This window comes from Carcharodon carcharias, chromosome 2 (genome assembly GCF_017639515.1).
Source record: "Carcharodon carcharias isolate sCarCar2 chromosome 2, sCarCar2.pri, whole genome shotgun sequence".
Taxonomy (NCBI): domain Eukaryota; kingdom Metazoa; phylum Chordata; class Chondrichthyes; order Lamniformes; family Lamnidae; genus Carcharodon; species Carcharodon carcharias.
Window position 1 is genome coordinate 101,344,968 of NC_054468.1, and position 27,740 is coordinate 101,372,707.

A 27,740-nucleotide genomic window follows, 5' to 3' on the forward strand; every position below is an offset into this window, starting at 1 on the left:
AGGGCAGTTAGGGATGGGCAATAAATGCTGGCCTAACCAGAGATGCTCACATCCCCTGAACGAATATAAAAAATAATGTTTTAAAGTCATTGAACCTCTTCCAGCGCTGGATCCAGGTTCTGCATAGTACATCATGGCCCTGACCAAGCCCATCTCTTCCATCCAAACCTTCTTCGTGGTGTGAGGTGGCTGTCCTTTGGCAGCAGGATGTGATGGTCATTTTCTGCCTCCGATAATACACTTAGGCACTCATCCGCAAAACCCTGGTGGAAGGGGCAAACTGGATCCAGGCATTCCCATCACATTTGGCGTGGGATCCAGGGATTGCTGCCATCGTGCACACAGGAGCAGCACTTCAAATCTGCAATGGGCACCAAAAAAATTCCCACTGCAAACCAGCTCCCTGAGGCTCAGACGTCCAGCCTGCAGGGAGCTGTATTTAAAACCCCCTCACCCATGCCCTTCCTGTTCCCGGTGCCCACCCTCTTCCTGCCCCTCCCAGCAGTACTGAGCCTCTCTCAGAGCACTGATCACGCTAGCTGGCAATGAATTGGCCAGTCAGCGTCAAATTGAGTTTGACAGCCGATCGTGGGCGGAAGCGAATTCCACAGCCGCTTCTGGGAGTGCCGATTGCACTCACACTGACAATTCAGGCCGGTGGTCTGCAATCCTAGACCGATTAGACAAGACTGTTTGGAGGTGGTAGTGCTTCATGTCCTACAGTGAAATGCTGAAAAGTTTTAATATCTTTTTTGCTTGTAAAGAAAAGAAAGCCTTGCATTTTTATAGCACCTTTCACAATCTCAGGCATTTTATAGCCAATGAGGTATTTCTGAAATGTAGTCATTAAAATAAAAAAGCAACAATTAATTTGTACTCAGTAAAATCCCATGTTCAGCAATGAGTTAATTACCAGATAATGTTTTAATGATTTGTGAAATATTGCCTATACAACACAGTAAACTTCTCTGTGCACCTAACACCATATGGGACCTTTTACACCCTCTATGCAGGCCAGACTTCGAGTTGGCGTCTCACCTGAGAGATGACACTTGCAATATAGCAGCACTGCCTCATGACAGAAATAAAAATAGAAAATGCTCAGCAGGAGGTCTGGCAGCATCTGTGGAGTGAGAAACAGAGGCCTGAATCTTCTGGTCTCCAGTCCGTCGGTGACTGGACATACAACTGAGGATGTGTGTTGGGACCCCGTGGAAGTCCTGACTTATGGACCTATATGGGAATTGGCCCAAGAAGTTTTAACTTCCAATGGGTAATTCTCCTGCTCCCCAGGACCCTCTGAGTTAGAGTTGGAGATTTGGGTCGGTTCCATGGTGCTTTTTTGGATAGTTACCCTGGAAATATTGGACAGATTGAAACCTAGTCTAACATCTGGGTAACTACACAACTGATCCTCCAGTCACCCCACAAAACACCTGACCGCCTGACTACCCCCCCAACCTGACTACATTTCCTACCACCCGAACTACCCGACCCAAGCCAACTACATCCCAGCCTCACCTGACTACCCTCCCAAGCCAACTACATCCCCAACCACCCTACTACCACCTGACCTTATCCAATTACCCCCCTGCCCACCCAAATACCCCAATGACAGCCACCTCATCTGCCTGCCATCTCACCCACCTATCACCTCACCTACCTAGCCATCCACTCACCCATCCACTAACATTTAGACTGGACATTTAAACTTACCATATGGAGTGGACGGTAAAGTGGCAGATGGATTTTAACATAGAGAAGTGTGAAGTCATACATTTAGGGAAGTCAAACAGTTACAGGGATTACACAATAAATGGGAATATACTAAGAGGGGTAGATGAAGTGAGAGATCTTGGCGTACAAGTACACAGGTCCCTGAAGGCAGCAGTTCAAGTAGACAAGGTTGTAAAGAAGGCATATGGAATGCTCTCCTTCACTGGCAGAGGTTTGAATATAAAAGTAAGGATATAATGTTGCAGTTGTATAAAACACTGGTGAGGCCACAACTTGAGAATTGTATGCAGTTCTGGTCACCACATTACAGGAAGGATGTAATAGCTCTGGAGAGAGTGCAGAAGAGGTTTACAAGAATGTTGCCAGGGTTAGAAAAGTGTAGCTACAAGGAGAGATTGGATAGGTTGGGGTTATTTTCCTTAGAACAAAGAAGGCTGAGAGGTGACTTGATTGAGATGAACAAAATTATGAGGGGACTAGATAGAGTGGACAAGATAAAATTGTTTCCCTTGGTGGAGCATTCTAGATTCAGGGGACATAGTTTCAAGATAAGTAGCAGAAGGTGTAGGGGGGACATGAGGAAGAACTTTTTTACGCAGAGGGTAGTGGGTGTCTGGAATTCACTGCCCAAGTTGGTGGTAGAGGCAGAAACTCTAAACTCTTTTAAAAAGTACTTGGATCTGCACCTTAAGTGCTGTAAACTGCAGGGCTATGGGCCGGGTGCAGGAAGGTGGGATTAGAAAGGGCACCTGGGCGTCCTCGGGCTGGCATGGACAAGATGGGCTGATTGGCCTCATTCTGTGCTGTAACTTTTCTATGGTTCTATGGCAGCTAGTGCCATAAAAGGGTGGTGTGTCCTGTCTTCCCACATTGCTACTCTGCTCCGATGGATGTTCCCAGTGGACACTGTGCTGCACATTTCTGGGAAAGCCGCACTCAGAAGGTCCCGGAAATGCACAACAATGTCGAGTTAGGGATATTTTCAATCTTTACGGCAACTGGACAATCATTGCTGCTGCTCCAAAGATTCAGGCCAGAGTTAATGTTTCAGGTCAGAACTGGGAAAGGTTGGAAATGAAATAGCTTTTTAGGAGTGAAACGTGGAAAAAAGTAAAAGAGAAGCTCTGTGTTAGGGAGAGATTAAATGACAACATGGCTATGGCAACAAGGTAAAAGAGACAATTGGAAATCCTGTCAGAGAGAAGAGTAAAACTCCTTCAAAATAGGAATTCCTCAGCACTGCACTGGAGTGTCAGCCGGGATTATAAACTCAAATCATTGGCTTAGACAATCACAATCTTCTGGCTCTGTGGTGCACTGTTAACACATATATAAACGGTGATAACAAACAATGTCATTCATTATATTTTTTAAAAATCAGTTATTTCATTAACATTTTTTAAAATCTCCATTGTTTATAAGAAAATACAGGAGCTCCCAATAGGTGGCTTGATGAATCACAAACAACTAAAGATCAGCGTATGGGATGTTTTGCTAAAAGTGATAAATGATTTCCTTCCACCTGCTGAAGGGGCAAATATCTTTATAATTTTATTTTTTCTTATTGTTTAGATGATAAACTGAAAGTATTGTTCATATTTAACCAACAGTTATAAAGGAGATGCAAATGTAACTCTTTGAGGTAGGAATGGTTGAAACATTTATAGTGATTGCATTCATCGCTACATATCTGTTGTCCTCACAGGTTAATCCCAAAAGTAATGTGCAAAATCTCGTGAATGAACTGCTGAAGTTTGCAAGTTCAGATCTGGAGAAAATCAGATTGTTATGGATCTGGATTTGTTGTCACATTGGTAAATATTCAGCTAAGTAATCATTACAATTCTGTGCAGGAATTATCTGCATCACAAATGAAATGTATATGAGTTTAACTGCTAGATGAGAACGGTAAGTGCCATCTATCAGAAGCTGTTTGAAGATTGTCCTGCAAACAGTGCATTAATCGTTACCCTCCCTGTCATTTTACCTGCAAAACTGTAACAAAACAAGGTGTGCTCAACATTCCATTCGACAATAACAGCAGCAAAGACTTCTATTTACACAGTTCCTCGAACAGTGAAACATTCCAAGATACTTCACAAGACTTGCCAAAGACACAAGAGAAACTTCCAAGCTCCAGGGCAATGTATCTGGGAGGTACCCCAAAGATGTGCTGGGGAACCGCCTCCCTGTCCCTCCCCAACCCCTGAATGTTCCCTGGTAAAGATTGCACAGCAATTGCCTGGGAAATTCAAACTTCCCCTGGACAATTGCCCTGCACTGGGAACCACCCGAAAATGCGATTTAAAAACACACAACTTCGGAGGGTTCTGAGTGTGTTCCAGTAATAGTTACCCAGAACAGTTAGGAGAATTGGAACCACTTCTAGCCTCTGGGTAACTATTGTGCAGTGCCACACAGACCCCCAGTGGTATTCCCACCACGTCCCAACCCCTGGGAAACAGTCCCACCACTCCCCAACTACCTCTCCACATGACTACACCTCCAAATACACCCCCCACACCCCCACCCCCACCCCCACCAGCAGATTACACATCCCCCATGGGACTCCCCACCCCCACAGGACTCTTCCGCACCCCATGGGACTCCCACCCCCACAGGGCTCTTCCCCCACCCCACAGGACTCCCCACCCCCAGGGGCCTCTCCATACCCCCATCAAGACCCAACTGCTGACCACCCCTCCCCCTCTGAAAGGCCAGGCCAGCTCGCCCCCAAGGCCCGACTGCTGACCTCTCCCTCATGCCCCTCCTCTTCCTCACAACCCTCCTCTCCCTCATGCTCCTCTCCACCTTGGCCCCACGCCCCAGGCCCTCCACCCCGCCACTCCAGCCAGCCCCGATTCCCACCCTCCCAAAACCCAACTGCCAACCCCCAACCAGGCCAGGGCCCTCCCCACCCAAGGCTCAACTGCTGACCTCCCCAATCACTCATCTACAACCCACCACAGACCCAACCTGACCCAACAACGCCGACCTCCACCCTCCAAATGCTCCCCATTTACCCTATACACTTATCTTCTCTCCCTGGCTTGTCAAAGATCTTTAAACCCAGCTGAACGTTTAAACCTACCTGGTTTGCGGCAGTGAGTGCCATAAAAAGGGGGCGCGGCTTACCTCCCTTCGAATGAGCTGCTCTCAAACGTAGGCCTTGGGAGTGTGCTGCACTGCACAGATCTCTCCCAGCCTGAGCTGAAAGGTCAGGCAAGATAGGATTGCCAGGATTTCCAGGTAAGTAATTTCGAGCGGAATGGCAATCTGACTCAATTGCCACTCCATCGGAAGTTACGGCTCATTGGGACAGATGAACAAAACCTTGCCAAAAGGTAGGTTGTAAGCAGTGTCTTAAAGAAGGAAAGAGGAAGTGATAGGTAAAGGTGAACCAGTGGAAAGACTTGAAAATAAGCATGGGAATTTTAATCTAAATACACTACATCTACTGGTTCCTCCTTATCCATCCTTCTAGTTCCATCCTCAAAAAACTCCTTACTGGAGATGTCAAACATGATTTCCTTTTCACAAACTCATGTTATGGTTTTCTAAGTAGCCTAATATCACGTCCCGAATAGTAGATTCTAGCCTTTTACCTACAGAAGATGTTAGGCTAACTGGACTATAATTCCCCATGATCTTTCTCCCTCCTGTCTTAAATGGTGAGGTTATATTTGCTACCTTCCAATCCATGGGAACTGTTCTAGAGTTTGAGGAATTCTGGAAGCTTAAAACTAATGCACCCATTATCTCTGCAGCCACCTCTTTTAAAACCCTAGAATGCAGATCGTCAGGTCTAAGGGATTTGTTGCCACTTTGTCCCATTAATTTCCCCAATACTCATACTGATGTCTCTAAGTTCTTCATTCTCGCTAGACTTTTGGCTTCCCATAATTTAAGTCAAAGAATCACAGAGTAATTCTGACACAGAAGGAGGCTACTCAGCCCATCTGGTCCATTTCCTTCCTCTATAGAGTAATCCAGTCAGTCCCATTACCCCCTCTAACCCCATTGCCCTGTGAGTTTATTTCCTTTACATATCCATTTAATTTTCTTTGACCAATCTCCATAAAAGTTCAGCATAACTTCCCTGCTCTGTAATCAATATTTCTTTTTATGAAACCTAAGATCTTATATGCTTTGCTAAATATTCTTTCAACATATCCTGCCACCTTCATAGAGCTATGATATGAACCCTTCAGTCCCTCTGTCCCTGCACATTCTTTAGAGATGTGCCATTAAGTCTATATTGTCCCTTCTACCAAAATGCATCATTTCATATTCAAAAAACTAAATTGATGGCTACATTAATGTTTGAGGAGGTGAAGCAAAGTCCCAAATGGCAAAGCTTTCAAATAATACACATAAAGCACACAATCTGGGAACATAATTACTTCTACATTTTTGAATGTTGCTTGCCAAAGGAATAAGTGAATGCCCAAGAAGAATAAATAAATTCATCCCCACAAAGAATGATGCAGGTGAGGTCCTTGGCCATCTGAGAAATGGTAGGTTCCCATACATGACCATGTGGTCTTGCTTAAGACCTATTTCATTAGGTTATGCTTAGTATCGTCTGTGAAAGAGGTTACTTGCATTTCTTTTTATGCTATGTCATACTTATCTATAAGGGAGCAAAGTCAAAAAGCAGCAATGCTGACTGGGCTATGGACAGTTTAAAGATACTTGCTGTGCAGTGATGGGGCTACAGTGCTCGAGCCTTTAAGCAATGGGAGTCTCTCTGGAGAATTCAGGTGTGGTTTATCCCTGATTTATATCTCCACATTATCTCACTGCTGCTCAGTGTTGATATTCTTCTTGTGCCAGATGGTTCCAAGGCTTTCTCACAGTTGGAAATTCCCCACAGAGAACAGATGAATCTTTAACATCAGTTATAATAAGCAATGTTGGGTGTGTCAGCTGTGGCTCAATGATTGTCTCTCAATCAGAAGATTGTGGTTCAAACCCCAGTTGTACACATTATCAAGGCACACACTCCAGCTCAGGACTGGGAGGATAGGTTGTTAGGACAGTTCAGAGTGTATTAAAGGTCTACTGCATTGAGTGCAAATGGGGTCATTATCGGCAGGACTGGCAACTTTCCTTCCCTGAAAAATCAAACCTAAAATTTTTGGCAGGTCAGACAAAATATAAAAACTAGCAAAGAATTACTAAAGAAATGATAAGGAGAGAGAAATTAGTGTACAAGAGAAAGCTAGTTAAAATGTAAAAACAGATAGTAAGAGTTTCTATCAGTATTTAAAAAGGAAAAGTGTAGTTAAACTGAGCATTGATCTTCTAGCTCAAGGATGGGGAACCTTTCTCTTATCAAGGGCCACACATACACAGACAAAATCAGTCGTGGGCCACACTCACAGACAAAATCAGTCATTGGCCACTCCCACAGACAAAATCTGTCATGGGCCACTCACATAGACAAAATCAGTCATGGGCCACTCACACAGACAAAATCAGTCATGGGACATTCACACATAGACAAAATCAGTCATGGGCCATTCACACATAGACAAAATCAGTCATGGGCCACTCACACAGATAAAATCAGTCATGGGCCACTCCCACAGACAAAATCAGTCATGGGCCACTCACACAGACAAAATCAGTCATGGGCCACTCACACATACACAAAATCAGTCGTGGGACATTCACACAGACAAAATCAGTCATGGGCCATCCACACAGACAAAATCAGTCATGGGCCATTCACACATAGACAAAACAGTTGTAGGCCAATCCCACAGACAAAATCAGTTGTGGGCCACTCACACAGACAAAATCAGTCGTGGGCCATTCACACATAGACGAAATCAGCCATGGGCCACTCACACAGACAAAATCAGTCATGGGCCACTCACACATACACAAAATCAGTCGTGGGACATTCACACAGACAAAATCAGTCATGGGCCATTCACACATAGACAAAACAGTTGTAGGCCAATCCCACAGACAAAATCAGTTGTGGGCCATTCACACATAGACGAAATCAGCCATGGGCCACTCACACAGACAAAATCAGTCATGGGCCACTCACACATACACAAAATCAGTCGTGGGACATTCACACAGACAAAATCAGTTGTGGGCCACTCACACATACACAAAATCAGTCATGGGCCATTCACACATAGACAAAATCAGTCGTGGAACATTCACACAGACAAAATCAGTCATGGGCCATTCACACTTAGACAAAATCAGTCATTGACCATTCATACACAGACAAAATCAGTCATGGGCCACTCACACATAGACAAAATCAGTCATAGGCCATTCACACATAGACAAAATCAGTTGTAGGCCAATCCCACAGACAAATCAGTTGTGGGCCACTCACACATACACAAAATCAGTCATGGGCCATTCACACATAGACAAAATCAGTCGTGGAACATTCACACAGACAAAATCAGACATGGGCCATTCACACTTAGACAAAATCAGTCATTGACCATTCATACACAGAAAAAATCAGTCATGGGCCACTCACACATAGACAAAATCAGTCATTGACCATTCATACAAACACAAAATCAGTCATGGGCTATTCACACCTAGACAAAATCAGTCATTGACCATTCATACATAGACAAAATCAGTCATTGGCCGCTCACACATACACAAAATCAGTAATGGGCCATTCACACATAGACAAAATCAGTCGTGGGACATTCACACAGACAAAATCAGTCATGAGCCATTCACACATAGACAAAATCAGTTGTAGGCCAATCCCACAGACAAAATCAGTTGTGGGCCACTCACACATACACAAAATCATTCATGGGCCATTCACACATAGACAAAATCAGTCGTGGAACATTCCCACAGACAAAATCAGTCATGGGCCATTCACACTTAGACAGAATCAGTCATTGACCATTCATACACAGACAAAATCAGCCATGGGCCACTCACACAGACAAAATCAGTCATGGTCCATTCACACATAAACAAAATCAGTAATGGGCCATTCACACATAGACAAAATCAGTTGTAGGCCAATCCCACAGACAAAATCAGTTGTAGGCCAATCCCACAGACAAAATCAGTTGTGGGCCACTCACACATACACAAAATCAGTCATGGGCCATTCACACATAGACAAAATCAGTCATTGACCATTCATACATACACAAAATCAGTCATGGGCCATTCACACTTAGACAAAATCAGTCATTGACCATTCATACACAGACAAAATCAGCCATGGGCCACTCACACAGACAAAATCAGTCATGGTCCATTCACACATAAACAAAATCAGTAATGGGCCATTCATACATAGACAAAATCAGTCATGGGCCACTCACACATACACAAAATCAGTAATGGGCCATTCACACATAGACAAAATCAGCCATGGGCCACTCACACATACACAAAATCAGTAATGGGCCATTCACACATAGACAAAAACAGCCATGGGCCACTCATACATAGACAAAATCAGTCATTGGCCGCTCACACATACACAAAATCAGTCATGGGCCACTCACACAGACAAAATCAGTCGTGGGACATTCACACAGACAAAATCAGTCATGGGCCATTCACACATAGACAAAACAGTTGTAGGCCAATCCCACAGACAAAATCAGTTGTGGGCCACTCACACAGACAAAATCAGTCATGGGCCATTCACACATAGACGAAATCAGCCATGGGCCATTCACACAGACAAAATCAGTCATGGGCCACTCACACATACACAAAATCAGTCGTGGGACATTCACACAGACAAAATCAGTCATGGGCCATTCACACATAGACAAAACAGTTGTAGGCCAATCCCACAGACAAAATCAGTTGTGGGCCATTCACACATAGACGAAATCAGCCATGGGCCACTCACACAGACAAAATCAGTCATGGGCCACTCACACATACACAAAATCAGTCGTGGGACATTCACACAGACAAAATCAGTTGTGGGCCACTCACACATACACAAAATCAGTCATGGGCCATTCACACATAGACAAAATCAGTCGTGGAACATTCACACAGACAAAATCAGTCATGGGCCATTCACACTTAGACAAAATCAGTCATTGACCATTCATACACAGACAAAATCAGCCATGGGCCACTCACACATAGACAAAATCAGTCATGGGCCATTCACACATAGACAAAATCAGTCGTGGAACATTCACACAGACAAAATCAGGCATGGGCCATTCACACATACACAAAATCAGTCATTGGCCGCTCACACATACACAAAATCAGTCATGGGCCACTCACACAGACAAAATCAGTCATGGGACATTCACACAGACAAAATCAGTCATGGGCCATTCACACATAGACAAAACAGTTGTAGGCCAATCCCACAGACAAAATCAGTTGTGGGCCACTCACACAGACAAAATCAGTCGTGGGCCATTCACACATAGACGAAATCAGCCATGGGCCATTCACACAGACAAAATCAGTCATGGGCCACTCACACATACACAAAATCAGTCGTGGGACATTCACACAGACAAATTCAGTCATGGGCCATTCACACATAGACAAAACAGTTGTAGGCCAATCCCACAGACAAAATCAGTTGTGGGCCATTCACACATAGACGAAATCAGCCATGGGCCACTCACACAGACAAAATCAGTCATGGGCCACTCACACATACACAAAATCAGTCGTGGGACATTCACACAGACAAAATCAGTTGTGGGCCACTCACACCTACACAAAATCAGTCATGGGCCATTCACACATAGACAAAATCAGTCGTGGAACATTCACACAGACAAAATCAGTCATGGGCCATTCACACTTAGACAAAATCAGTCATTGACCATTCATACACAGACAAAATCAGCCATGGGCCACTCACACATAGACAAAATCAGTCATGGGCCATTCACACATAGACAAAATCAGTTGTAGGCCAATCCCACAGACAAATCAGTTGTGGGCCACTCACACATACACAAAATCAGTCATGGGCCATTCACACATAGACAAAATCAGTCGTGGAACATTCACACAGACAAAATCAGGCATGGGCCATTCACACTTAGACAAAATCAGTCATTGACCATTCATACACAGACAAAATCAGTCATGGGCCACTCACACATAGACAAAATCAGTCATTGACCATTCATACAAACACAAAATCAGTCATGGACCATTCACACCTAGACAAAATCAGTCATTGACCATTCATACATAGACAAAATCAGTCATTGGCCGCTCACACATACACAAAATCAGTAATGGGCCATTCACACATAGACAAAATCAGTCGTGGGACATTCACACATAGACAAAACAGTTGTAGGCCAATCCCACAGACAAAATCAGTTGTAGGCCAATCCCACAGACAAAATCAGTGTGGGCCACTCACACATACACAAAATCAGTAATGGGCCATTCACACATAGACAAAATCAGCCATGGGCCACTCACACATAAACAAAATCAGTCATTGACCATTCATACAAACACAAAATCAGTCATGGACCATTCACACCTAGACAAAATCAGTCATTGACCATTCATACATAGACAAAATCAGTCATTGGCCGCTCACACATACACAAAATCAGTAATGGGCCATTCACACATAGACAAAATCAGTCGTGGGACATTCACACATAGACAAAACAGTTGTAGGCCAATCCCACAGACAAAATCAGTTGTAGGCCAATCCCACAGACAAAATCAGTGTGGGCCACTCACACATACACAAAATCAGTAATGGGCCATTCACACATAGACAAAATCAGCCATGGGCCACTCACACATAAACAAAATCAGTCATGGGCCATTCACACTTAGACAAAATCAGTCATTGACCATTCATACACAGACAAAATCAGCCATGGGCCACTCACACATAAACAAAATCAGCCATGGGCCATTCATACACAGACAAAATCAGTCATGGTCCATTCAAACGTAAACAAAATCAGTCATGGGCCATTCATACGTAGACAAAATCAGTCATGGGCCACTCACACATACACAAAATCAGTCATGGGCCACTCACACAGACAAAATCAGTCATGGGACATTCACACAGACAAAATCAGTCATGGGCCATTTGCACAGACAAAATCAGTCATGGGCCATTCACACATAGACAAAATCAGTTGTAGGCCAATCCCACAGACAAAATCAGTTGTAGGCCAATCCCACAGACAAAATCAGTTGTGGGCCACTCACACATACACAAAATCAGTCATGGGCCATTCACACATAGACAAAATCAGTCATTGACCATTCATACATACACAAAATCAGGCATGGGCCATTCACACTTAGACAAAATCAGTCATTGACCATTCATACATAGACAAAATCAGTCATGGGCCACTCACACATACACAAAATCAGTCATGGGCCATTCATACACAGACAAAATCAGTCATGGTCCATTCACACATAAACAAAATCAGTCATGGGCCATTCATACATAGACAAAATCAGTCATGGGCCACTCACACATACACAAAATCAGTAATGGGCCATTCACACATAGACAAAATCAGTCGTGGGACATTCACACAGACAAAATCAGTCATGGGCCATTCACACAGACAAAATCATTCATGGGCCATTCACACATAGACAAGATCAGTCGTGGAACATTCCCACAGACAAAATCAGTCATGGGCCACTCACACTTAGACAGAATCAGTCATTGACCATTCATACACAGACAAAATCAATCATGGGCCACTCACACAGAGACAAAATCACTCATTGACCATTCATACATAGACAAAATCAGTCATGGGCCACTAACACATACACAAAATCAATCATTGGCCATTCCCACAGACAAAATCAGTCGTGGGCCATTCCCACGGACAAAATCAGTCGTGAGCCATTCACACGTACACAAAATCATTCATGGGCCATTCACATATAGACAAAATCAGTCGTGGGCCATTCACACATAACAAAATCAGTCATGGGCCACTCTCACAGACAAAATCAGTCGTGGGATATTCATACAGACAAAATCAGTCGTGGGCCATTCACACATACACAAAATCAGTCGTGGGCCATTCACACATAGACAAAATCAGTCATGGGTCATTCACACATAGACAAAATCAGTCATCGGCCATTCACACATATACAAAATCAGTCGTGGGCCATTCACACATACACAAAATCAGTCATGGGCCACTCTCACAGACAAAATCAGTCGTGGGGCTTTCACACAGACAAAATCAGTCGTGGGCCATTCACACATACACAAAATCAGTCGTGGGCCACTCCCACAGACAAAATCAGTCGTGGAACATTCACACAGACAAAATCAGTCATAGAACATTTACACATAGACAAAATCAGTCGTAGGTCACACAAACACAAATGCCAGTTTAATTTAGTTTTTTTAGAGAGATTACAGTAACGATCAACTCACCCACTGCTTTAATGCAATGGCTGAGTTTTCTTTTCCTTAATGAGCCTAGTTATATCTGCTGGCACTGATGATGTTGCTTCTCACAACTGGCTTTTCAAGTTAATCTGGTACAGGGATCATTTTTGGTGAAAGAAAGTTTTGTGAAAAGCTGCTCACAGCAGTATGTCATTCCAAACAGCATTGCCATTTTCAGTCTCCTCAAGTTTGGAAATTGGTCAGCACCTAAGTGAAGTCTGTTTAATTCCAGCAGAGGCAGGTTATCTTATTTAGCCTCACATTCAATGTTGCTTTGCAGCTCTATAACTTCATGTTGAAGGTCTTCAGGTACATCGACCGCTTCAATACAGAGCAGCATGGCAAAAATGTCTAATTCCAGGTCCTTCACTTTTATGTTTTGAAATCGCTCATGACATTTGTGAAGTAAATTTGGGGTACTCCATTGTTGCTGCAGTGTTTTGTTTCTGAAGGGTAGCAAAATGCATCGTGTTGCCCTTGTCCAGCTGCATTTACCATACTTTAATTTGGCTTCAAATGGTTTTCTATTTGAAAGAAGGGAAGTAATAAGTTGGTTAGGCCCTCGCAATTTAACAGTGAGCTCAGACGGACGCTGTGTAATGACAGCCAAATCACACAGCCGCTTGTTGTCACTCAGCTCGGCCACAGGTTTTCCCTTTGTCTCCATGAAAAGTTTTGCTTCGTCCCTCAGTTCATAAAACCACATCAGCATACCGCACCCCACCGCCCCCACCCCCATCCCCACCCTCACCCCAACCCCCCACCCCCCACCAGACGGCTGAGCCATCACACTTCACAATAGTAAACTAAATCGCCATGCTCTGATTCAAGGTCTTTCAGTAACTCCTTAAACAGGTGGCTGTTTAACCCTCTACTTTTAATGAAGTTAATGCTCAATGCTGCTGTCGACATTATGTTGCTCCATCACACAGACTGTGCACACAGATTCTCCTGATGAATGATCCAGTGACATACAATCAGCTTACTTCAATCAAGGTTGAGGAGATTCATTTCTTTCTTGATTAGAGGAACTAATCCCTTTGAGATCCAACCAGTGCTGGAGCACCATCAGTAGCAAGCCCAGTTAATGTTTCAAATGATAACTGAAGCCCGTGCACTGCCAATACAACCTTCTCAAACATATATTCATCTTTGGCGGTGACATGCATTGTTATTAAAGCAAGCTAAACCCTCTCAAATCTCAGAATCTGCCCTGATTCCGTGCAGAAAAATCACCAGTTGGCATGTATTTCTTATGTCTGTTGTCTCATCACTATCCAGAGAGTAAAACTCAAAATCAGCCACAGAATCTTTCAGAGGCTTCTCAACGTCTTGAGCCATATCATTAATTCGATCTGACACGGACCTGCAAGATAAGCCCACATTCTCAAATAATTTGTTTTTCTCTGGAGCCAGCAAAGCTGCGGTCACAACGATGCACTCCTTTACAAACTCTCCTTCTGAATGAGGCCTAAGCTTTTTTGCAATACATTCATTCACCACATAACTGGCTTGCATAACACTGGGGAGAAATTTCTCCCCGTCAGGCGGGCCAGTTGGGAGCAGGCGTGGTCGGGCGCATAGCCGATCACCACCCACGATCAGCTGCGCGCCACCATTTTACGTGGGCGGGCCAGTTAAGGCCTGCCCAGTGTGACGCGCACCCAGAAGTGCTGAGCACTACCTGTTCGGGTGGGGGGAGGAGGGAGAATCGGGGCCTGTGCTCTTTGGCACGTACATAAATCTCTCTGAGGCATGGATCTGTCTCAGGGAGATTAAGTTCAGAATGAGAAATTGAAAAAAGAATTTAAAAAATTATTCTGACATGTCCCCTCATGTGACATTGTCACATGAGCTGGTGCATGTTTATGAATTTTCATGAGACATTTTATGAATTAATAAACCCCTAATGAAGCCTCATCCTGACCGTGGATGAGGTTCCATGAGATATGCGAAGGCCGCCTGGGCTCTTCGCCTGACCGACATCCTTAAGGATGGATGAGCAACCCTGGCAAGTTCTTCAATTAGTTCGTTAATGGCCTTAACAGGCCTTTGACAGTTCGGCAGGCATGCAGCTGACTCCAGTGCATGCCCAGTGAACAGAAGATCAGAATGGCACACGGTGACGTCAGGACACGCCCAACATCACCGTGTGTCATTTAACACATCAGCTCGTCGAACTATTTCTAAAATGACGAACGGTATGTGTGGAATGGAGAAAGTCCTCACTGACCGGGTCTTGTTGGTGTGCTATCTTCAACCTGCTCAAAAGCATTGAGCTTGAGGTCCTTGGTTTCCAAGATTTGGATCGGCTGAATATAACAGAAATACTGTGTAAATTCAAATTAGTTAACAGTAAATCACCAAAACAGCTCAGGGTAGCACAGTTTCTGTGTCTCAATTACAGCATACCTGAAATTCAGCTCAACTTTTTGTTTGCTTTCCTTTCCCATTCTCTCCGTCTGTCTCTCTTTCTCTCCTTCCCCACTTTGTCTCTCGCTCTCTCTCTCTCTTTCACTTTCTCCCTCTCCTTTCTTACTTTGTCTCACCCCCAAACCAGCCCAGGGCAGCGACTCGACAACCCAAGGCTCTGGCCAAACCCCGGCCTGAGGCTGCATCTAGGCCTGGAGCCTGGGCCTCTTCCTCAGTCTGCAGGGGCTGAGCCCCTGTCCTAGGACACCAATGGAGCTGGGACTGGGGGAGGGGGGCAGTGAGCCACTGATGGAACTGGGTATCCTGCTCCCTTTCTCGTCTGCACTGGATTACTCTCACTTCACCACCCAATTGGCAGCTGGCAGCTTCCCATCCCTGCCCTACACCCCTGCTCCTGGATCTCGGGCCTCTCTCTCTCTCCACAGCCTGGGCCTCTGGTGACTGCAGCTGAGGCTGAGGCATCTGAACATGGCAGCAGATGGCCCAGAGTGCAGGATGCGGGGTGAGGGGGGGCAGAAGTGGAGGCCAGATTTTGAAATCTCATCGCGGGACAGATGAAAAAGTGCAACGGGCCAGATCCAGTCCCTGGGCCGGTGGTTCCCCACGCCTGCTCTAGAGAGTGAGAATGGGAATTAAGATTCAAAAAACGGAAATGGCAGAAGTGTTGAACAGATACTTTGTGCCTGTCTTTACTGTGCATGATACAAATAACATCCCAGAAATAATTGTAAATCAAGAGGTGAAAGGGGAGAAGGAGCTTAAAATAATTACAATCACTAGGGAAAGAGCATGGATAAAATTATTAGAACTATAGGCTGACAATTATTAATACACAAGGTCCTGTTCTTTGCAGACAGAAAAAACATGTACACACATTGTTCCTGTTTCAGCTAAACAAAATAAGTGACAGCCATTCACTGACTCATTCCTCAGAGCAATGCCTTGACCGATCAGGGTCAAGCTGCTTGGTTTAAATTTCAACAATGTTTGGCAGCTAACTGTCAGTCACCATCACTAGTGCATTCTCCATGGCAATGCTATTGGCCAACCAATCAGCACTCTCTTCACATACAGTATAAATTGTAGTTTTCCCCTTATATTGGTATTCTTGCGAGGTGGACAGATGAATGCAAGATGAAAAGCTTCAACATGTCTCTTTTCTCAGCAATAATTAAGTTCTGTACTACCAAACGACTATTCATTTATTAGAAGTCTTTGAGGAAGTAACAAGCAATCTGGATAAAGGGGAACCTGTAAACAGGTTAATAGATTCATTCTCACCCCTGAATTTCAGTCAATTGATCCTAGTCACACTGAATCTTTGACGATGGATTAACAAGATTAATAGCCATTACTAAAGTACTATACTATATAATCTAACAACAATAGTCTAGCATTTCTTTTCTGTCATAATTATTTCCATTGCCCTTGAAGAACTAAATGAAAGTGTTTCTGGCAATTTAAAAAATGTAGAGACAATTGAATTTACATAGGAGCCAGTACATCTGTCAGCTTATAAATGTCCTTAAAATTGCACTTGTAGAAAATACAAAAATAAAGTGCAACCCACAGACCGAGGTGCATTTAAACCCTGACCTCACTTGTTGTTTCGTTAACAGTAATTAGGCTTATTCTTAAAGGATAAAAACAAAAAAACTGCGGATGCTGGAAATCCAAAACAAAAACAGAATTACCTGGAAAAACTCAGCAGGTCTGGCAGCATCGGCGGAGAAGAAAAGAGTTGACGTTTCGAGTCCTCGTGATTATTCCTAGTTCTGTCGAAGGGTCATGAGGACTCGAAACGTCAACTCTTTTCTTCTCCGCCGATGCTGCCAGACCTGCTGAGTTTTTCCAGGTAATTCTGTTTTTGTTTTTTATTCTTAAAGGATTCAGCTTCACCTTGGCCACTGTGTCTACCAACCTCAAAAGGTCTACACTAAAAAGTAATTTGTATGATGTGTTTTGCAACATTTTTCAGAAGTTTGATCAGTGCTGTGCAACTGATCTTTGCTTATTGAAAGATGAGGACTAAACCTCCATAAATCACTTCTCAATGTACTGCTTATGAGTTCTGAGTTACTGTCACTTCTGAGATTAAGTTCTACATTTAACAATTAATTATCTAACCTCCTCTTACTCTTCCTATCTTTCTGTAATAACAAGTGACCTAGCTACCAATAGTATTTTTGGGTTTTTTGAGTATGCCTATTTTTAATACTTTCAATTTCTGTGCCACATTATCAGAGCTGACAGTTTCTATAATGTATTTGATTATTAATTGCCGGAAGAAATAGTAGCCAGTGCTTTAATATCTTTGCAGAATATGACGTGAAGGGATATCACAACAAGGACCTGAAACACGATGGCCCCAATGATGTATTGAAGACTGGAAAAGCAGTGTGTGCTGGATATTCAGGTCTCTTTTGTCAAATGTGCAGGTAACATTTTGCTTCATTTCCATCTGTACTCTTTTTCCCTCACTAGCTTTCCTTGTCCTCTTTTTGCTAATCTGTTTGAATTGCTATAAACTTGCTTCCTCAGTGAACTGAGGCCCTGGGACCTCCCTACATCCTCTTTGAATTTTCAATTCAGGGTTAGGCTCAGTGGGAGGGTGGATATTCCATTCCATTGCACCTACAGCAAGATTGTGAAGCCTACAATGTCTGAGCTTCTTGTAATTGTGCCACACAATCTTTAACATCTACCTGAACCCGAGCAGACTTGGTGAATGTTACATCCAAAGGTGACCAGGCAACATTCCCTGAGCACTGTACTGCAGTTTCAGCCTAGATTACATGCTCACGTCAAGGAGTGGGTTCCTTTGACTCAGAGGCAAGCTCTCTGATGATTCATTGTAAAGAATGTCTGGAAGATATAAGGGTTAGTGAAGGGTGGATATCACAGCAGAACCTCATACTGTCCTCTCCCTCATTCAGTCCATTATCAGTAGGGATGGGACACAAAAGTATGATCAGAAATATAACCATGAAGAGTTTTATTCTTTATTCACCAGAATCACCAGGCACCAAGATCAAATTTTCAACCTTCTTTCACACTGGGTGGTCCATTTTCCGGCTGAGGAATTATAATATGATACTCCCTTTCCTCTGTCTTCTGCTTTCCAATTGGCATGCCTTCAACTTTAACCTTTCAAGTAGTAACTCACATTGATCAAACTGTCTTACGGACTCAATTTGAAGCTTTAAATCTTAACAGCTTCATTCTTGAATGTCTAGATTCTCCTAATACACCAACATCCTTTGTTCAATGTCCTGAATCTCCCTTTTTACATTGCACTAATTTTGCAATCCTTTGCCTTAAAGTGCTTTCTCCCTTTGCTTGCCTCGCTATATGCTGTTGAAAACTTCCTTTGTGAAGAGGCAAGGTTCTGATACTATTGAGCATCGCAGCAGAGAAGCTGTGTAGGTGATGCCAAGTTTGGGTTTTAAAATCTTGAAGATTGGACTGATCAAGGTGAGGAGATCCCCAACTCTGCAGAAATGCTTTTCCAGCATTTTCTGTTTTTGTTCCACTAAATCAAAGCTTTGTCTGCACACTCAGATGGATCTAAAACATTTCATGGCACTTTTTAGGGAATCAAAGAAAATATTTACACATGGAGGCATAGGACACAGCTGAAGTATTAAATGAATACTTTGCATCTGTCCTTACCTAGGAAGGGATAACATGCTACCCAGGTCATGGTGAAAGAGGTAATTCAGACACTAGAAGGATTTAAAATTGATAAGGAGGTTTTGGATAGGCCTGCCTATACTTAAAGTTGATAAGGCACCATGACTGGATGCGATGCATCCAAGGATACTGAGGCAAGTGAGAGTGGAAAATGTGGAGGCACTGGCCATAATTTTCCAGTCTTCCTTAGACTCAGGAGTAGTGCCAGAGGACTGGAGAATTGCAAATGTTACATCCTTGTTCTTAAAAGGGTGTAAAGATAAGCTCAGCAACTATAGGCCAGTCAGTTTAATTTTGATGGCGGGGAAACTTCTAGAAACAATAACAGAGTACAAAATTAATAGTCACATGAACAAATGTGGGTGAATGAAAGAAAGCCAGCATGGATTTCTTCAGCAAAAATCGTGTTTAACTAACTTGGAGTTTTTTTCAGAGGTAACAGAGAGGGTTGATGAGGGCAATGTTGTATACATGAACTTCCAAAAGACATTCGACACAGTGCCATACTTGTGAACAAATTTATAGCTCATGGAATAAAAGGGAAGGTAGCAACAATGATAAGGAATTGGCTGAGTGACAAGAAACAGAGGCTAAGTAGTCAATGGATGTTTTTTGGGCTGGAGGACAGTTTTTAGTAGATGCTATCAAAGCTTTTTGTCTTGCACTCATCAGGATAGTTGCAAGAATACCAATTGTAAAGAGAGCAATCATTTATGCTGCATGAGATGAGAGTGCTGATTGGCTAGCAAGTGGATTCTGATGGGAAGAGACATTGCCCTTGAGAAAGCACCAGGGAACAAATTACTGCCAAGCTTTTTAAATTCAAACCAGGCAGGTCAACTCTGATTGGTGAAGGCATTGCCATGAGGAATGGCTGTGCCCTAAGCTTTTGTTTAGTTGAAAAAGCCACAGCACTTGTACATGCTCCTTCTGTCTGCAAATATTCTATGTAAATATATGTAGCTTCTAGCATGTGTAAGTGAGCCACACTGAAAGCCTGACTGATAATCTTAAACTGGTTGTCAGTGATTGTGCTAAGAATTACACTGACCCTTGCTTTTCCTGATATATATTAATGACCTAGAACTTGGTATACAGGGCACAATTTCAAACTTTGTGGATGATACAGAACTTGGGAGCATTGTGAAATGTGAGGAGGATAGTATAGGACTCCTAAAGGGCATAGACAAGTTGGTGGAATGGGTATACACGTGGCAGGGTATGCAGCAGTTAAATAAACAGGAAAGAAAAAAATAAAATAAACTGAATACAAAGGAAATGTCAGGAGGATACATTAATGAATGAAATTGCAAGATGAGCTCATGAGATTAAATGCAGATGAAATTTACTTCTGACCTCATTAATGAGCTGAGATTATTAGTAAAATTCTGGGTGGAATTGGAGCGGTGAGTTTAAATTAAAGGGCATTCAGAAAAACCAGTGGGCTCCAATGATATCAGGGGTACTATTGACAACAACAAGGTAAAACTTGATAATATATCAGAAATTGGCTGTAGCTTCCAAACATGATGTCTGGCTAGCGGACAGGTGTTGAGATGCTGTGTGGAATCACACTAAGATTGGTCTTGGGGCCTGTACTTTTTTCATGGATAGCATTCAGGCTTGAGCTGGTAAGTGGCAAGTAACATTCATGCCACACAGTGTCACGCAATGACCATCTTCAACAAGAGAGAGTCCAACCATTTCCACTTGACATTCAATGACATTACCATCGCTGATCTGCATCCCCCCTTCCCCCCCCAACCCCCACTAAACCTGGGGGGGTTACCATTGATGAGAAACTGAACTGGACTAACCATATAAATACTGTGGCTACAAGAACAGGTCAAAGGCTAGGAATCCTGTGGCAACTAACTCACCTCCTGACCCCGCAAAGCCTGTCCACCATCCACAAGGCACAAGTCAGGAATGTGATCGAAAAATCCCCACTTGCCTGGATGAGTGCAGCTCCAACAACACTCAAGAAGCTTAACACTATCCAGGACAGAGCAGCCCGCTTGATTCATACCACATCCACAAACATTCACTCCCTCCACCACTGATGCACAGTAGCAGCGGTGTGTACCATCTACAAGATACACTGCAAGAATTCACCAAGGTTCCTTCGACAGCACCTTCCAAACCCACGACCCACTACCATCTAGAAGGACAAAGGCAGCAGACATATGGGAGCACCACCACCTGAAAGTTCCCATCCGAGCCACTCACTATCCTGAATTCGAAATATATCAAAGTTCCTTCACTGTCACTGGGTCAAAATCCTTGAACTCCCTTCCTAACAGCACTGTGGGTGTACCTACACCACATGGACTGCAGCGGTTCAAGAAGGCAGTTCACCACCACCTTCTCAAGGGCAGTTAAGGATGGGAAATAAATGCTGGGCAGCCAGCAAAGCCCACACCCCGTAAATGAATAAAAAAAAGCTCCTGAAGTAGCCCTTCCTCCTACAATCTACAGACTTGTCAAACCCAACTAGGCATTCCTCAGGTGACTGATCTCACATTCTCCCCAACCTTTATCAAATCCCAGTGCTACCAGACACAATTCACTTTGCTGTACACAAGTTTCTCAAATCAAAAAAAAAGCTGGATGTGGTTGATGATTGATGATACATTGTATGCCAACAAATTAGTTTTGCAGGTATAGAGTGTACCACAATCGAAGGATACTCCAAAGGTTACAATTATGATATTGGAAAGAAGTTTGTGGGGGAAGCTGACCACGCATGGAATGCTGTGTTCCTGGATGGGAAATGGCACCTTCTCGACAGCACTTGGGGAGCAGGCCACGTTAATGAGACCTGCACCAAGTTTACTTTCAAGTAAGTCTTGTCTTTTACTTCATGCAATTTCTACATTCACCCATTTCTACATCACCAGGCACAGAAAGCATAAAGCAATGTCAACATATGGATATTTTAACCTTGTACTCTGAGGGAAACAAGATGCAATGCTTGGACATGCTCCTCCTGGCTGCAAATGTTTTGTGTGAATATATGTATTTTGTCATCTTTCCCTTTTATTGAGGTCTCTTTGTTTTTGCCCAAGACTGGACACAGGTGTCTCATTTGCAGGACTCTGCTATTGTTGTTCTGTAAACAGCAAACAGGGATGGCACAGTAATCCCAAGAAACTCACCTCCAACACGGTACTCTGTGGGGAATAACTCATCTCTATTCAGTCTCTTTCCCCTAAAGGTGGGGCTGAATGCATTGAAAACTGCATTAAAAACTGGATTTCGGTATTTTATGGTTCCATGCATTGTATCCCCCAGTTATGACACTATTTTCATACAATAGATGGACACTGGTGGAAAAATGGAGATTGTCGTGCCTGTTTCTCAGATGATGACAGGGGCTTTAGAGCTTCAAATAGCATCTGCTGTATTTTTTGGGCCAAATCACACTAGATGCCATATGGTGAAAGGGTTCGTGCCCATTCCGGACACAGGCAGAGTTGGAAGAACGCAAAGACAATCAGTGTGCAATGCTGGGGTTTCTCCAGTGATGCCATTTTGGAGCTCAACACTCCAGCTAATGTCCTCTCTTAACCTCACACAGCTGAACACACTTTCAGCAACAGGAAGAACACCCACCAGTGGTACATAAAGGGCACATCAGCCACTCACAGGTCAGTTGCTGGTTGATTTTTCTGGCTGTTAAGATTCCACAAGATTTTGGTGTTTTGTATAGTCATTACAATTTGCTATAGTCAACAGGGAAGTAGTATGACAGGTGCTGAAGGAATTTGTCCTGACTTCAAGGTTTCTGTACAAATCAGTTGCTCCCAGATTTGGATGTACTTATATCCATTCCCCTTGGAATGTTTCGTGACTGGAAGAATGAACAGAGGCCACAAGTGTACTGATATAGTTGGCAACCACCTCAATGCTTGAAAGGGTTCTGTGCAAATTCGTGTGCCAAGTTGGTGCTGGGCTCCTCTGTACTGCTTGATATCGAACACAGGCTGTCTGGCAGGCTTCCCAATGCACTAGGTGTTTAGTCATACATATCCATCAGCTTTCTTCTGTAGCTTGCCCCATCAAAGTGTTTACCTGAGCCCTCTTCAGCCAAGCTCGTGTGTGACTTCACCCTCTGGTGAGCTGGCACCTGCATTGTCCTTGCCTCCTGCCATAGCTACCAGCCACTCATTCCCAGTGCCTCACCACATGCACATCCCACCTCTAATCTACCCTTGAAGCTATGCACTCTGTCAGGACCTGAGCTGGTGGTTGCAAAAGTGAAATTGTGTGATGATGTTGTGACTTCATCATCACTCTCTTCTTCTGAACCACCACTGCCTGGTCAGGAGATCTGCAAGGAGAAAAGCACAAGGGTAAGTTTTGGTGTGGGGAATGGGGAGAAGCCAAAAGGTTCCTGCCACAGCATCTGAAGCTTGTAAATTAGCAGAGATTGTAGGATGAGGGAGGAGGTGGGATGTGAGAAGAAAGATTCGTAATGAGGACACTGCCACCTTCAATGATTTCTGCCCTGCCTGTAGCCACAGTCTTGGAAATGACTGTTTCGATAACGGCAGCATGACCTCCTCCATGGGACTTGGGACATACAGGTGAGCCCCCTTATTTCCCATTCTCCAAACTTGCTGCTTCAAATTTATCTGTCCTTTTCTAACTAAACTATCTGTGTACCTCAAGGGCAAATTTAGCAGTGCAAAGCTACTAGAATGATTGGTGATGTAAGTGGTCATATTCAGATGCTTTGGAGTTTGGGGGTAGTGGTGTATTTGATATAACCATCCCCCTCCCCATCCTAGAAATCTTCTGAAGTTTTGAATTGTGCAAGTGCTGTGTGCACCATTGGTGAAAGAGTAATTGATGAGTGCGAGATGTGGCTTCACTTGTACAGGCGATGAAATTCACTGAAGAAGGTTAAACATGAATCCCAAATCCATCTCAGTGCAAGAATAGCTGCTGCTATTTTCCAGTGTTACTCAGGGATTTTATTTCATATGATTTTAAGATGCTCTATCTTTATATTGCAGGTATGTTGAATTTTATTTCTTTACTCATCCTACACTTTTCATCAATAATCATTTTCCCATCGATGAAAAATGGCAGCTGATATCTCCAAAGATTCCCCTCAAAATATTTGAAAATATGGTATTTAGGACTGGAGAGTTTTATGATATTGGTCTGACATACATCCATCCAGACGTACAGGTGGTGTCCACAGGTAAACAGAATCGTACGATAATTTGAAACAAGGGATCATTGGGAAGGAAGAGAATGAGGGAAACAGGGAGAGAAAGAGAGAGAAAGAGAGAGAGAAGGAAATAAGGTTGGATGAGAGAGAGGGAGATGAAGAGAGTGAGATAAAGCAAGAAAGAGAGATCGAGATAAAGACGGAATGAGTGAGATAGAGAGCAAGAGAAATGAAAGACAGAATGAGAGAATTAATTATATTGTCAATCAGACAAGGCTAGATTCTTGCCCGCAGTGGGTAGGGGTCTAGATGTGTAATTCAGCAGCAATCATTCTGGTTAGAAGTTTCTCTTTCAAATCAGTTGGTCAGACATCTCAACTCCAGTCCAAATATAACACTGCGACAATGAGTCTGTGGCATTAACAATCAGATCACAAATTGGCAAAATTGGACTGAACTGGAGATGTCTATTAGTGAAATCAGCTCAGATGGAAATTCAGGCCTGGCTTCCATGCCTGTTGCCTAGTTTACTTGAACTGAGATTATTCAGAACTCCACAATAAAGCCAGAAAGGATGAAACAGTAATGAATGAACATTCTACAATGTATATACTATTCTTTCTAAATATCAAAGACACATTGGCTCTGGAACATTTTGAACCAGCACATCCACAGGTTATGCCAAAATTTCCTGAGAACCTCATTAGCATAAGGCTATAAATGAATAAAGGTTTAATTTAATTTATATAAAAAACCTCATGAGGCTTGGTGGTTTTTATTCCTGAATTCAGAGCTACATCTCAAACATACCAATTAAAATTATAGGTTATGACAGTTGTTTAAAGTTTCCCTCCAGGATTTTAAATAACTCAGCCTTTACCAACTGCATCGGTCATAACAATATAAACAATCAGGGCCCAATGTGCTGAACTTACTTCATATTCTCTCTTAGTAGTTGGCCTTCGTCTTTCATTTTCATGCGCTAATTGGCACACTAAACATGGCATGATTAAGAAAATACAATTGTGGAAGTATTTCAACTTTTAGTGCAAGTCACCCTGATGTTATAAAGTTTCATTCAAAAGTACAGAAAATGCACTTTGGATCTTTGAAATAAAATTTGAGAAAAAGTTGCTGAAGTTTTCAATCAACAAAAGACGTTAGAAAATATATACTTTGATTCTGTTGTGCCTGGAATTTGAAGTGGGAATGCTTAGCCTTCTTGGAGCAGAAGTGAATTCAGGAAATTCTCATGAAATGCACTTTTGACTGGTGGAGGGAGTAGTTGGGCCGAGGTTACATTAATGAGCAATAGAGGACTTTGTCAGAAGTCATGCAGAATTAGTGTAAAAAAATGGGAAAATTCAGGCAGAGAAATTTGCTTCCTGCTTGCACTGCTTTTCAGTGCTTGTTTTCAGGAAACACCAGCTTATATGCATACAGGTCACATAGTGCAGTCCCGATATACACAACAGGAAAAAAGAAAGAACTTGCATTTATAATGTGCCTTTTTCCATTAGCCAGGACATGAGGTAGAAATCTTCTGCTCTTCTTTAAAATACTGCCATGGGATTTGTATCCTAGGAAAACAGACAGTGCTTCTGTTTAGTGTTTGGCAGATGGTGCCTCCAACAGTGCAGCACTCCCTCAGTACCACACTGGAGTGTCAGCCTAGATTTCAGGCTCGAGTCTCTGGAATGGGACTTGATCTCAAACCTCAGGGCTGAGAGTGACAGGAAGTCTCAAGCTTAGCCCTGAGCTGTACCATCAACAAGGATAGCAGTGCATGGGCACAGTCATCCTGAGCAGCACTGAAAAAATTAACTGAACTTGATGTCATTTAGGTTTAAAATGAGGTTATAACCCATAGCAGCAAAGAGTCATTGTTCAAAAATTAACAGAAAGAACAACTTAATTATTACCTGTTATCACAGAAGGTTACCCAGGTAATGCACACAGAGCACTGTCTATTCATCCTATGTGTAACTTGCTCAATTACAGTAACAAAAGCCCTAGAATTAATGCAGGTTAATTAGTAAAGTGATGTCCTGTTACTTCAGGTCTCTCACACCAAGGCATCAAAAAGTATACATACTAAACCTTGTTATGAAAGTGTGGGAGTCAGCAGTACACTAGGTTTAAGATAACGGCAGCAAAGTTATGCTAACATAGCTAGCACCATATTGAAAACCAACAGAAGACCATCATACAATTCACCAATGCAGGCATCTCTAACTTGCTAAACTAATTCTTAATCATTTCAAACAGTGAACGGAAGAGTTATCATCAATGTGGAAGGTCAATATCCAACATACTTCATGTTCAATCTGGATGGTAAAAAGGACTGCGCTATCTTAACCATAACTAAATTTGGCATGAAGCTAGAGGTTCTTCCTGAAAAGACTGGAGAATTCAAGTTAAAAATCTATGCCAAACTGTTGAAGTCTGAAGAGGAGACATATTCCTTTATATGTGCATATTTGATTAAATGTGATTTTATTGATGAAAACTTTAAACTACCAAAGTCATTTCACAATCCTTTGGGTCCTAGTTGGATTACTGAGAACAAGGGCCTTCTTCGGCCCTCACATCCTGAGCCCATTATTTACTGCGATGATGGCAAAATCAAAATAAGGTTTATGCTGAACAGAGATCTCACTTTCACTAGCAAACTGTCAAGTGACGAAGTTCAATTGTCAGATGAGGTCATGAGAAATCACATCTTTAAAAATCAGCAAGGCAATTGGGTAGAATTCCAGATCCATCTCCCTGCAGCCGGTCTTTATGTTTTTGCAATCTTTGCCAAGGAAAAGAAAAAGCGCACCCCTACACATGACCACGTGTGTGAATACTTGATCTCATGTCCAAATCGGAATGTCCACTGGCCGGGTTTCCCTAAAATTTTCAGCTCCTGGACTGATGGATGTGAATTAGTCGAGCCCCTCTCTGGGATTCTGCCACGTAACCAGATGGTGACATTCAAGCTGAAAATCCCTCACGTGAGAAAGGTTCTCGTTCATGGTAAAACAACTTGTCCACTGAGCATGACAAAGGAGGGCTATTGGGAAGGAAAGTGTCTTACACAAGAATCAAAGTACCTTAGTGTTGGAGTTTCAGACAAAATGTTTGACACTAAGTTTACATTCGCCCTTCAATATGAGATAGCGGACTCATAGCCTGGACATGGTTTGAAAGCAATGAATACCTGTTGTTGTTAGCATTACTAGCAAAAATGATGCTGCCTTGCTATTA

General features: G+C 43.0%; 1 protein-coding gene across 1 annotated transcript; it reads left to right on the top strand.

Annotated features, from left to right (window-relative positions):
- The first annotated feature begins 3,385 nt into the window (after positions 1-3,385).
- Positions 3,386-27,664, top strand: LOC121287919 (kyphoscoliosis peptidase-like). The gene is made up of 5 exons (XM_041206005.1): positions 3,386-3,551; positions 17,934-18,051; positions 21,960-22,148; positions 24,328-24,518; positions 26,757-27,664. Exons 1-5 carry the CDS (start codon positions 3,386-3,388, stop codon positions 27,662-27,664), a joined length of 1,572 nt encoding a protein of 523 aa, XP_041061939.1.
- Positions 27,665-27,740: the final 76 nt, after the last annotated feature.

Coding starts and splice junctions, on each gene's coding strand:
- LOC121287919 (XM_041206005.1), top strand. CDS start 3,386: ATGGTTGAAACATTTATAGTGATTGCATTCATCGCTACATATCTGTTG. Junction 18,052..21,959: donor CTCTTTTGTCAAATGTGCAG/GTAACATTTTGC, acceptor CCAACAAATTAG/TTTTGCAGGTATAGAGTGTA. Junction 24,519..26,756: donor CGTACAGGTGGTGTCCACAG/GTAAACAGAATC, acceptor CATTTCAAACAG/TGAACGGAAGAGTTATCATC.